Here is a 13,212-nt window from a genome sequence, read left to right as displayed (position 1 = left end):
AGTCATAATTGCCTTTTAATATTATTGAAGATGTAATGGTCTTCTCTGATTTTAATTTCCTCATTTGAAACTTTCATGAATGTTTTTAGATTCTTGAATCAGACCATTTTAAAGTTAATCATTCTAATTAAATTAAAAATAGCAGTAACAGAAATTTCAGAGAATGTAGATTGAGCAGGAAAAACACTTACGATGCTAGTCAAAATTTGAAATTAGAACCAAGTAGTACATGTAGGTCTTAAAAAATAGCCTGGATGGAGGTGACCAGGCTTGTGGCCCATGTGGGTTTTGCTTTTTTAGCAACCATAGAATAGGTACATAAGAAGCTCTTTTGAGATATGACATAAAATAGAATTATCTTGAGCACTTTGAAAATGTACTCTGTAGATTCAGTTTCAAGTCCTTGTTTGGCACTGTTAGCAGGAACGTTACATAGATTATCTCATATTAGAGGCCCAGTGCATGAAATTTGTGCACTGGCAGGGGGGGGGGGGGGGTTTCCTCAGCCCGGCCTGTGCCCTCTCGCAGTCTGGGAGCCCTCGGGGGATGTCTGACTAATGGCCTAAGCTGGCAGTCGGACATTCTTAGTGCTGCCGTGGAGGCAGGAGAGGCTCCTGCCACCCTGTTTTATGAGTAGTCACTTTATTCCCATTTTACAAAGGAGAAAATCGAGGCTAAGAGCTGTTATAAGGTTACTAGAGGCCCAGTGCATGACATTCGTGCACTGGGGGGACGGTGTCCCTCAGGCCACCCTGCGCCCTCTCGCAGTCTGGGACCCCTTGGGGGATGTCTTTAGCGCTGCCACGGAGGCGGAAGAGGCTCCCGCCACTACCACTGTGCTCACCAGCCGTGAGTCCGGCTTCTGGCTGAGCAGCACTCCCCCTGTGGGAGCACACTGGCCACCAGGGGGCAGCTCCTGCATTGAGCGTCTGCCCCCTGGTGGTCAGTGCGTGTCATAGCGACCGGTCTTTCCCCTGTTTGATTTGCATATTAGCCTTTTGTTACATAGGATACTGCTGGTAGGCATTAGTAGCCTTGATGTTTCAGTCGATTGGGGCTGCTGTAACAAAATACCACAGACCGAGTAACTTATTAAACAACAGGAGTTTATGTCTCACAGTTTTGGAAGCTGAGAAGTCCATGATCACGGGGCCAGCGTGGTCACATTCTGGTGATGGCCTTCTCCCTGCTTCATACAGGTGTCTGCTCGTTGTGTCCTCCTGTGGAAGGATCAGGGAGCTCTGTGGGGTCTCTTTGATAAGAACACTAATCATTCGTGAAGGTTCCACCCTCATGACCTAAGCACCCCCCACCAAAGGCCTCTCCTCCTAATACTGTTACCGCTGGGGGTTAGGATTCAATATGTGAATTTTGGGGGACCCATTCAGACTACCGCAGTTGGGCTGCAGACTTTGACCTCTGAACTGCCAAACCATTTTTTCTCCTTAGGTATGGGGACATCCTTTGTCCCCAGAACAGCCCTACCGTCCTCCCCCATCCACTCTTGATCAGAAAGTGACTTTTCCTTCTTCTGAACTCGGGCCTCACAGCCTGTGCCGTGTCTCTAAACCTCTGGCTTCGTATGGTCACTCATTCTGCATGTGATGGGTGACGGTCTGTCCGCTCTCTCATGAAGCAGTGACTGTGGTGCCTTCCTGCCGGCCACCTACCCGGGACATTGCAGGGTGATGTCCACCAGGTGGCCAATCACTGAACGTTTGTCGAATTAACACCGGAGTTCGTGTTCATCAGGTAGCGCAGTCTCCACAGGACAGCAGCTTTAATGCAGGGGACTGGGGACAGTGGGAAGGGAGGTGCCTAAATAAGATGGTCTGCCTGCTTGGTTAACTTGGCTCAAATACCTGGCTGTGCCTTTTCTCTTAAGTGCTAATGTGGGTTTAAATTGCCGGTGTGTATCCCAGGAAGGAAGGCATGGTGCCTGTGGATTATAGGTTCATCTTCCCTGAAGTATTAACCATTGCACTTTCTTGTTTTGTACTTTCAATGTTAGAAATGTGAAATAAAGCTATAAGGAACACAGAAAGATGAATCCACACCCATTCTACGTTCCTGTGTTATGAATCTGTTTTATTTTGCCCACATCTGCTGCTTTGTATTAAAAACAATTTGATAGTTAGGTGGATGGTGGATGTGAATCTCTTTAATTTAAAAAAGAAGCCCATGGGCCCACACCAACATAATTACCATCTCCAAACAAAAATGGACGATCCCTTTACTGTATTACCATGAGTATTTATGCCAAAGGGAGTACTTTATGTTTAGCATTTTCCAGAACATTTTATTTGTTTGGAGTAAAAGTAATTGCACTACTATTGGATAGAATAACATGGTTTTTTGGAGGATAATCTCTTTCTCATAGTGAAAAATTTCTTTTGCTTCAGAAATTTTTATGGGGAACAGCCACGTACTCGGTTACATGTCTAATAATCAGGATTCTGAAATGTCAAAGGTATTTACAAACATAAAATTTCTTTAAAGAGATATTTTTGTGGTCTCTTTGTTTTAAAAATTGTATTTACATTTCATTCAGTTATTTTGGCTTTTCCCATTAAAAAATGGAGCTCTTTATTCTTAAGAGTTTGCCCATCATGACATTCAATATTCCTCATATACCGTAGAGCATCTTATGTATTAATTGTGTGAAAAATATGTTTATAGAAATTCTATTCAGAGAATCTTCCTTAAAATGTGTATTAAGAAATGGGGTTCTAAATCAGACACCTCACAAACCAACACTTCCTTTAGCACCTGTAAGTGCTGTAGACCGCCTAATGTACTCTGGTCTTTTTTATTTTATTTTAATATATTTTATTGATTTTTTACAGAGAGGAAGGGAGAGGGGAGAGAAAGTTAGAAACATCGATAAGAGAGAAACATCGATCAGCTGCCTCCTGCACACCCCCTACTGGGGATGTGCCCGCAACCAAGGTACATGCCCTTGACCGGAATCGAACCTGGGACCCTTGAGTCCGCAGGCCGACGCTCTATCCACTGAGCCAAACCGGTTTCGGCTGGTCTTTTTTTTTTTTTTTTTAAGCTCAGATTTCTTTCCAGAGGGTACAAGGATCAGCCACAAACTAAATTTCAGGCCTTGAGAAAGGATGAAAGTGTGCAAAAGACTGGAGGGCAGGGGTCTTCAGCTGAAAGAGGGGTTGCTTCTGGCTGGACAGGGCAGTGCTCCGTTCCGAAGAGTGCGCTCAGAGGGAGGAGGGTGGCCAGGCTGCCTGCCGTGTGCAGTCTGAGCCTTTGCCTGGCCCTGATCGGCCCACAGTGAGTGAGTGGATACGGGGAGACTTCTAGGGGATCCAGACACTGGACTAGAAAAGAGGCCTGTGTAATAAATATACTGCATACGAATGTGCTGCAGATGCATTCTTTATGGGCATTTAAAATGGATTCTGCAGGTGCCAGATCTGGGGAAATGGGAGAGTCAGGAGGATTTGTTCATTTTCTATATCCTCTCCTGGAAGCTTCTTTCCCTCTGCCTGGCCACTGGCCTTCTTGTCTGAGGGCAGAGTGTCCAGCAGTTGGGATACTTCCCCCTGATTACAGGACAGAGAGAGATTTCCTTAATAGCACCCCGATTGCTGGGATTGGAGGCAGCCAGTGGACCTCTTTCCTCTTCGAGTTGGTAGAGGCACTGGTTCCCTCTGGGGCCGCGTGTAGCCTAAATGTGTGTCCTGGGAGAGAGCCGAGTTCTGCTGTTTCTGTTTCCTTCCCACGTGTCAGCTGCCTCGGCTGGTGGAGAAGCTAATTGAGTCCCAGGCCCGGGAGAGAGGGCTTCTTTTGCTCCGTGAACCGCTGGCCCCGGGGCCCTGAGCAGCCTGAGTTAGCAGAGCAGAGTCTGTATGACCAACTGATAAAGGATCCTTTTTGTTTTTTTTTAAGGGGGAGAGCTAAAGATCCCATTTATTCTGGTATAAAATAATTTTAATATCTTATCCAAGTTGGAGGTGGAATACTACTATTTACCTCTTAAGTAGAGGGAGAAAAAAGAAGTACATTTTTTCACACTTTTCTCTTCCTGATAACATTCCTAACCTACTTTTTCAGATGCTTTTTCATTCAGTAATTCCAGACTCTTACTTTGCAAAGAGGATGTTTCTGCAATCTGTGAAAGTGGCACATTCATCCCCTCTCTGCTTCTCTGGGACTGCCGTGTGCCTTGTAATGTGCACAGCCTCTGTCGTCTTCAGATTAGTGTGTGTTTGTCGGTTGCACGGGAGAAACAGAGCCACGTGGTTTTGGAATTGGCAGGAAGCTCACCTCATGCTCCTCTGCATACGGGCACCGCATGCCTAGCAATGCGCCTGGTGGACTCTCCTTGAACGTGAAGAGTGACTGGGGCCCGCACCCTTCTCGGGGCTCCCCACTGACTTTTGGGTTGTTGCTGCCGCCAGAAAGATCTTCACCTTCAGACACAATCTACGCCTCCCTAATTCCATTTACTATCTCCTGGTTCAGCCTTTGGAGCTACCTAAAGCACATGGTCCTTTTTTTGTAGGCCTACTGGTAAATTCTGATTTTTATTTGACGTGTACATTTCTGATTGCTTTTTTTTTTTTTAAAGAAAAGTGGGTTTGTCTTTCATTTGGAATTGACGAGTTGATTTTTAAAAAATTTGAAAGTAATATTTTCAAGGACTGTCTGGTGCTCTATTTCTGCAACTTCCTTTCCTCTCTGCTGCCCAAGTTTTTTCTCTGCACGGAAACTTTACCAAAGGCTGTTGCCCCAAAGAGAAAAGTGGTAATTGCTCAAAGGCTCATGGTTGGTCGAATCTGGGGGTGGGGCACCTTTTTTCTGCCAAGGGCCATTTGGATATTTTTTAAAAAAATATATTTTATTGATTTTTTACAGAGAGGAAGAGAGAGTTAGAAGCATTGATGAGAGAGAAACACCAATCAGCTGCCTCCTGCACAACCCCTACTGGGGATGTGCCCGCAACCAAGGTACATGCCCTTGACCGGAATCGAACCCGGGACCCTTCAGTCCGCAGGCCGACGCTCTGTCCACTGAGCCAAACTAGCTAGGGCCATTTGGATATTTTTAACATCATTTTCGGGCCACACCTAATGATCAGCTTAAAAATTAGCCTGCGATATCGGATCAAACATTTAATTAACTCACCCCTAGCGCCTTGGCAGGGCCAAATGATTTCTCGGGCCTTCTACAGCCCTCAGGCCAGACGTCCCCACCCCTGATCTAAGCAATGGCAGGGCTTTACCAGGAAGATTACCAACTGGTGCTGCTCTGGAGGTCCCTGACTGACTGGTTAAAGGTTCCGTTTCTGGGAGAGCGGGAACTGTGATGAACTTAAGTCTCCATTTGATGGGGGCCTAGCTTAAAGGACTCCATGTTGGCCCTTGAATTATCTTTTTAACACACCGAAGTATATATTTAAAAATGGTTAAAGTGGTAAATTTCATGTTATACATATTCTATCACAATAAAAAAAGAACAGTCTTATGTACATGTCTCACATTGAAGGGGAAAGATGTCCATCAACGCAAAAACCTAAATCTTCAGGGGCCGTCCAGATCGAGTGAGCCGAACACGCTGGCGTCCGCATGTTGCTTTCTGTTTTCTTCCTTCAGCCAGGTACGGTTCTCGCTTCCTAATGTGAAATTTGTTTATTTTCACAGGACGGAGAAGCTGATGCGATGCTCTCAATGCCGAGTTGCCAAATACTGTGGTGCTAAGTGTCAGGTAAGGATGCCCAGCTGTAAGTGAGACCTTCAAGTTCTCGAACTTCAGCCTGTCCTCCGCTACGCCTGTTGGCCTCTTTCTGCTTCTGCACAATCTTTGCCTTATTTTTAACTTATTTTCTTTTTGTTTAAAATACCATATGTATATGGTAAAAAGTTACATAGGTTACACACACACACACACACACACACACACACACACACACACATACTAGTAGACAGAAAATTAAACTTTTACTCCTCTCCATCCTCTGTCCTCCTGACCTCAATCCTGTTTCCCAGAGATGACTACTGTTAAGTGTCTTTGTGGCATTGTCTGTGTAAACATAGTCATATATCTTTATCCTTTATTTAAAAAAAAAAACAGATACAGGTTATTTGGCACAAATTCTTATATGCCTTGATTTTGTTTTTCATTTAATAATCTATCTAGAGGAACTCTTGGTATCATCCCACTTTTTCCATTACGAATACACCACAATCATAATTTTCCCATTAATGAGTGCTTAAGTATTTCCCAGTGTTCCCTAATGCCATTAATGTACTGGGCATCCTTCTGTGCACAGCTTTGCACACTTCCATAAATTAGTTTGTAGGATAACTTCTCAGTTGTATTGATTAGTAAGAGGATATATGCATTTTGAACTTTTAAAGATCATGGCAAATTGCTTTCCAAGAGTTTGAGTTAATTTATAACAACTGACAGTCTATGAAAGTACTGCTGTTAACATATTTGAAATTCTTTAAAGGATGTATAATTAACATTCAACATGACCTTTACTTCTTACCTTCTGATTAATTATGTGATAAATGTAATTAAGCTCTAATGAATTGTGTCATAATAAAAAGTCTAATTGGAAGTTTTCTGTCTGTGTCACTTGCTCCCACCCTCCACCCATCCTTTTTGCTTCTTATTTTGGTGTGTGTGTGTGTGTGTGTATGCATGTGTGTGCATGTGTGTGTGTGTGTGTGTGTGTCTGTTCTGTGTATGCACATGTACCTCCTCCTCAAGCTTCTTCTTTTCCTTTAAAATCTAGGCCATGCTTATCTGAGGGACTTTCTTTATCCCACTTTCTTTCTTGAAAGTGATTTCTCCAAAGTGGTCTTAATGGAAAAGAAACTAAAACGTACAAAAAACTCAGAGGACCCACATTTCTATGACAATTCTGCCATTAGCTAGTGAAGTTGTCCTGGAGAAAAAACTTAAACTTCTGGGCCTCAGCTTCCTAATCTGCATTATTAGACATCTATTATGTACCTGGCACAGTTTTATTCTATTTACTTTTATGGGAATATTGAAAGGGTTGGTCACTATTATTATGCTCATCTTATTAATAAGGAAACTTATTAGCTATAGGCTAGCAAGCCCCTTACTAAATGTCCCATAGCTAGTAGGCTCTGGAGTTTGGGAGATGAGCCGAGGCAGTTAGAATTTAGACTTTTAATTTCTCTTCTAATCCTAAATTTTATTCTTCCTCTAACATTCTAATTAGGTATTATTTCCCTTCTTCTTTTGTTTTTTTCCTTTATTTTTTGGATTTTTGTCTTATTTTATTTTATAATAAGGATGCACTCTGTCCCTAAGGAACACAAAGCAAAATATATAAAAATAAAAGGTTAGAAATAACACCTTTCTAAATCAAAATAGGGAATTGGAAAAAAAATTAAATTATTTTTACCTCATTTTGTAAACCAAAAATTCTGTCAAAGTTAGAAAGATACCAGATTTAGGTAAGATCATTAGCAATAGTAATAACAAAAGGAAATCATGAAAACAAACCCATGCTTTTTCTACAACAAAAATTCTAGGAAGACTGTTTTATGGTGATCTTTTGTCTGTTTTATTCGTATGAAGTAGAGCTGCATGTGTCAGGGGACTTCAGGTTAAGAAGATGACATGTAGAATTGATGAATTCACATTTCACTTGACACAAATCTTTTAGATGAACATCCTTTCAGTTCTTAATCGTCTGAACGTTTACTTTGATTTTCCTCTATTTTCATGAGTGTTTTTTCCCCAAGTTACCTTCTCCTTTTGCAGTACAATGAAGAAAAACCTGTTATCTGATTAGAATGAGTAAAGGGAGTGTGGTGGGTGGATATGTCATTTTGATTCATGATAGTCCATGTATTTTTATCACATATATTAGCTATTTACTGTGGCATCAATAATAATGTCGCCATCAGATATACTGTAGGAGGTAATGGGAAATAACCTAGTGTGATGAAAGGTACCTTATATAACACCAGTGAGTGTGTGGGGGTGGAGGAGTGTGTAGAGGTGGGATGGGAGTCAAAGATTGGCCAGAACAAATGCATTTAAAATGCTCTGTTTAGCTCAACCTTAAGGAACAGCATTAAATATTGTAATTATTGTGGATACCTACAAAGCAGCTCAAAATTAAACTGACAAACTGAACTATGAACAGTAATGAACAGGAGGCACAAGCACTTGGCGTGGAAATTGATAGAGAGGAGGTGAGTTTATAGCATAAAACCTATAATATGTTCACCCCAGGGGGCCATAACTTCAGTTCACTAGCTGAGCGTGTGATGTGTGGGGCGATGCCATCCATGAGTTCTTTATGAGAGGCTATTGGGGTATTATGGGATGTAATGTCCCTTGTGCACATAAGGATGGAATCAGCACTTTTTGTTTTTAAACATAAGCAATATAAGAATAAGTTTTCAGTATAAAAACCAACACAACATAAAATAATGCAGAGTAAACAGGAAAAGTCTCCCCCCAGCTTCTTGCCACTATTTCTACTTCCGCTTCCAGAGGTGATCTCTGTGTGCGTGCTGGGAGTGGCGGATATACACCAGTCTGTTGGTCTGTGCCTCAGGTATAGTGTACACATGTAGGGACATGTTTACTGCTGTGGACAGCACTGTTTCTGATATTGGCCAAGGTATTTTCTCATCAGTGCCTTTGTACTACTCTGTATGCCTTAGTATGAGGCATCATGTGTATAGAGGGGTTAGGTATGGGAGCCAGTCTTATTTCTGTATTAGCATGATCAGAGCATCCAGATGATTATGAGACCAAAGGGGAGGAATAGGTGAAGTTTTCCTATAAAACAGCATTCTTTTAAAAAAAATATATATTTTTATTGATTTTTTTACAGAGAGGAAGTGAGAGGGATAGAGAGCTAGAAACATCGATGAGAGAGAAACATCCCTTAGCTGCCTCCTGCACACCTCCTATTGGGGATGTGCCCGCAACCAAGGTACATGCCCTTGACCGGAATCGAACCTGGGACCCGTCAGTCCACAGGCTGATGCTCTATCCGCTGAGCCAAACTGGTTAGGGCTAAAACAGCATTCTTAAAATTTGAAATATTGATAGCAAGTAAATCAATTTCAAATAAATTTGCAAATTATTATTTCATCTTGGTAGGATTTAATATGATTCATAATATGCACATTTTTAATTGAATTAATTGCTGAGCAAAATCAGCAGCTGGGTATTGCATCAAATTGCAACTTACACACTTTTAAAAAGTACTATATTAGCAGAGGGAGGCTCTTTTATGTTGATAATTATAGGCCTCTTTAAGAATGTGAATCATATTTTTGGGTTTGTATTTTATGCTTAGTTGTAGAATGATTTGATTCATTTTTGATGAATCCCACACTTAGTAAGCACTGAATAGAGTGATTTAATAACGTGGTTTCTAGAATAGCAGACCAAAGTGGGGCTAATGAAGAAAGAGAAGCCCTCTGTTTACTTCAGCAACACCTCTATGCCAGGCTTTAGACCGTTAGGACGTGCCGAGTGTTCTGTGGAGAAGTTGGCTTCATATCTAATACTGTATAAAGGTTAAAATTACTTGCTCATATTACCATTTTTTACTTCTAAAAATGTTTGTGGATTGCCTGGCCAGCATGGCTCAATGGTTGAGCGTCGACCTATGACCCAGGAGGTCAAGGTTCGATTTCCGGTCAGGGCACATGCCTGGGTTGCGGTTTGATCCCCGGTGGGGGCGTGCAAGAGGCAGCCAATCAGTGATTCTCTCTTATCATTGATGCTTCGATCTCTCTCTCCCTCTCCCTTCCTCTCTTAAGTCAATGAAAAAATATTTTTAAAAGATGTCTGGGGACCTGAGATTTTCTTTTCTCATTTTCCATCTTCTGGCGAGTGACCCCATTACTCCTGTGACTGCAGTTGGCATCTGAACATGAATAATTCCTTGAGACGCCATCTGCAGCCCCTCCTTCCTCCTGAGCACCAGACTTTGAAGGCAGCTGCCCTCTGAGGTGGCCTCCTCTGTCCTGTTTCTGCAGTCTGTCCCCTGGCCCCCACGTTCTGACTTACAGAAGCTGGTTAACCCTCGCAGCCAGGAGGGCCCTGCTAGTTCACTGGGGGAGTTAAACACTAGGTAGTTACTTGTGTTGGGAGATAAAATGCTTGCGCCTCGCCTGCCATGTTCAGCTAGAACCCAGCATGGACATTAATCTGGCACGGAAGTTTCTTTCACAGAAGACTAGAAGTCCATGGACGTGAGGGATTTATTTTGCCCTTCCAGATAAAACATATCAACGAGCTCATTCCACCTTGATATGGTCTCTCACCAGATCAGAGTGGTTGGCAAACTTTCTGTCGAAGGGCTGGATAATAAATATTTTAGTCTTTGTGGGCCATACGATTTTTTGTCCTAAGTTCTCAGTTCTCTTGGCACAGTCAGAAATGAGTGAGTGAAACTGAGTGAGGCTCTGTTTCAGGAAAGCTTGATGAAAACAGCTGGCAGGAGGGATTGGCCCTGACCCTGCACTAGATGGTGATTGGCTTAGTTTGGAGCACTGAGGTTCTTCTTACCATTTGCCTTCTCAATGGACCATTTTCCCGAGAAGTAACAGCTGATTCTCCTTTCTCCTCTTCCACCAACTGCGTGCCCGGGGACCATCCAGCCGCCTCACCCCTTTATATTTGGCCCGACCTGTCTGATGTGAGCAAGGCTGGTGGGAAGGCGCTCTGGCTCCTCATTTGATACAGCTTTCCGTAGCTGTTAAAGCGATACGTCTCCTGTCTGTCACCAGTCTCCGGCATGCTCGAAGGAGGTTTCACGTAAGATTTTAATCAATACCTGTCAGTCAGCGCAGCTTGTTAGACAGCCTGCTTAGCTTTCCCGTTTCCGTTTCCCAGATTCCAGCTTTTCAGGTCCTTATCTGTCACCTTGTAATTCGGTGCTGGATTACATTCGAGGCATAAAGAAGGAGATACTATTTACTTGCTATTAAGTGGTCTCCATTACAAATTTTCACTTCTGTGTAAACCTAACGTGGGCAGGTTTCTAACTTATTTTGACACAATTTAGATATTTGTTGGGAATGGATATTACAAAATTATAGATTTTAATTATTGAGAGTCTGCCTTACAGATTAGCGAGTCCATTCCTCTTACTGAATAAATGTCTACTGTGCCCAGGTCATGAATTAGATGTTCTTTTTTACCCCAAACAGATTCAGTATGTGCTGACCTTTCTCATTTTTCACCCACCACAATAATAAGCTGCTCAAAATTGAGTTTTTATTTTCAACGAAAACCTAATGTTTAGCAGTATTTAAATGTGTTATTGAGCTGTATCCAAGGAGGGAGGGAAATGTTATGTTAATAGTGCAAAGGTTATTTTGAGTAAGAATGAAAAAGTAAAAATTAATTTTCTATTTCTATTGTAACATTACATCAGTCCTCTCCTTTTGTAATTAAGCAATCAAGATCAAGACACATTGTTTAAAAATAATTGTTAAAAAGTTTACTGTCCTTTTACTTTTTGGATGGCCTTAATTTCAAATTAATTTCAAATAATTGATGATAAGTATACAGAAAATTATAACTCCTAAATGGTACTAGTTTTAGAATAAATTATGAGATATCTATTGAACACCTGCTACATGCAAAATGCATGTAATTGGTAGTACACTTATTTAAGGAAATCAAACATAAACAAAGTTAAATTGTTAAAACAGTTTACTGAGTCTTTACATTACAAAAGATTTCATTGGTATCACCAAAAGAATTCACTGAAGTGTTTTTTAAATATTAATACATGTAAATCATTCTTTGGATTATAGGTTATCCAAAATAATCATTAAAAAGTTGTGTTTATTAAACAGTAATTTTGCTTTTTTTTTCTTTTAAATATATTTTATTAATTTTTTACAGAGAGGAAGAGAGAGGGATAGAGAGTTAGAAACATCAATGAGAGAGATACATCGATCAGCTGCCTCCTGCACACCCCCTACTGGGGATGTGCCTGCAACCAAGGTACATGCCCTTGACCGGAATCGAACCTGAGACCCTTGAGTCCGCAGGCCGACGCTCTACCCACTGAGCCAAACCGGTTTCGGCAGTAATGTTGCTTTTTCTTTCATATAAAAAGCTTCTCCCTAAATCACAGTTACTAGACATAGGATAATTTGCTTTTATTTATAAATATGATACATGATATTTATACAAATTCAAACAGTATTGGGAAAGTATAAGGAGAAAGGCAGAAACAGCCTTTTTGTAAAGGAAAAGTTGGAAAAATTATTACCAGCTTTTCAGTATGTTAAACAAATTTACCAAGAGTATTCTTAAAATCATGACTTAGGGTGGTGAACATAGCATATAGGGTGTACAGATGATGTGTTGAAGAATTGGGCACCTGAAACCTGCATAATTTGGTTAACCAGTGTCACCCTAATAAATTTAATAAAAAGGAAAAAAATGTTAGGATTGATTGCATTATAAATGTTACTTCTGTGCCAACAATATGCCCACTAAAAATTTTGATATTCATTACCAAAAACCCTTCATAAATTAGGAGAAACTTACAATTCTACCAATAAGGTTATAGTCCCCACTTCCCTATACATAGCCTAGACATTTCTAAATATTGTCAGTTTCATTCAACTTTGCTAAATTAACGGGTCACCTATGTTATCTCATTTCTGCTAGCACTTCTTTGGTCATTGGTATGGTTTCTATTTTTTGTTTGCTTTTTCTTTCTTAGGCATGCTTTCCTTAATCATGCCCTATACCTTTCTTTGTCTTTTTAAAATTGAAATATTCATCCTTTTAGTTACGTTGTAAGACCTTGCATTTTAGATACCTTTAGCATTGTCTATATATACGTTTTAGATTTTGTTTTTCTTGTTTGTACTGTATCTTTCAATCTCGTGTATGGTATTAGGTTTTCTCTTTCTGATGTGCGAAAGTGATTTATTTTTATGTAGTTTAATATGTACATCTTTTCTTTTATGGTTTCTGGTTTTTATGTCCTGCTTAGAAACATTTCCCTCACCTCAATATTATAAAATGTTAATGCCATAGTGCGATAGTACAATGATAAGTCTAGAATAGTGTTTTGTTGTTTCATCTATTTAACATATAGAATGACCTCCTTTTTAGTTTAGTCCAGTGGTCCGCAAACTCATTAGTCAACAGAGCGGCAAACCGCGGCTCGTGAGCCGCATGTGGCTTGCGAGCTGCAGTTTGCCA

The 13,212-nt window shown here is 41.0% G+C and overlaps 1 protein-coding gene across 1 annotated transcript in view; it reads left to right on the top strand.

Moving 5' to 3' along the window:
• Positions 1 to 13,212, top strand: part of SMYD3 (SET and MYND domain containing 3) — a 545,881-nt gene that overhangs the window by 122,443 nt on the left and 410,226 nt on the right. Inside the window, exon 2 of the mRNA XM_054712958.1 lies at positions 5,664 to 5,727. Coding sequence (XP_054568933.1) covers positions 5,664 to 5,727 — 64 coding nt within the window. The remainder of the gene's footprint in view (positions 1 to 5,663; positions 5,728 to 13,212) is intronic.

This window comes from Eptesicus fuscus, chromosome 24 (genome assembly GCF_027574615.1).
Source record: "Eptesicus fuscus isolate TK198812 chromosome 24, DD_ASM_mEF_20220401, whole genome shotgun sequence".
NCBI classification, from domain to species: Eukaryota; Metazoa; Chordata; class Mammalia; order Chiroptera; family Vespertilionidae; genus Eptesicus; species Eptesicus fuscus.
Note: the sequence above shows the minus strand (reverse complement) of the source record. Positions and strands in the feature narration are given on the sequence as shown.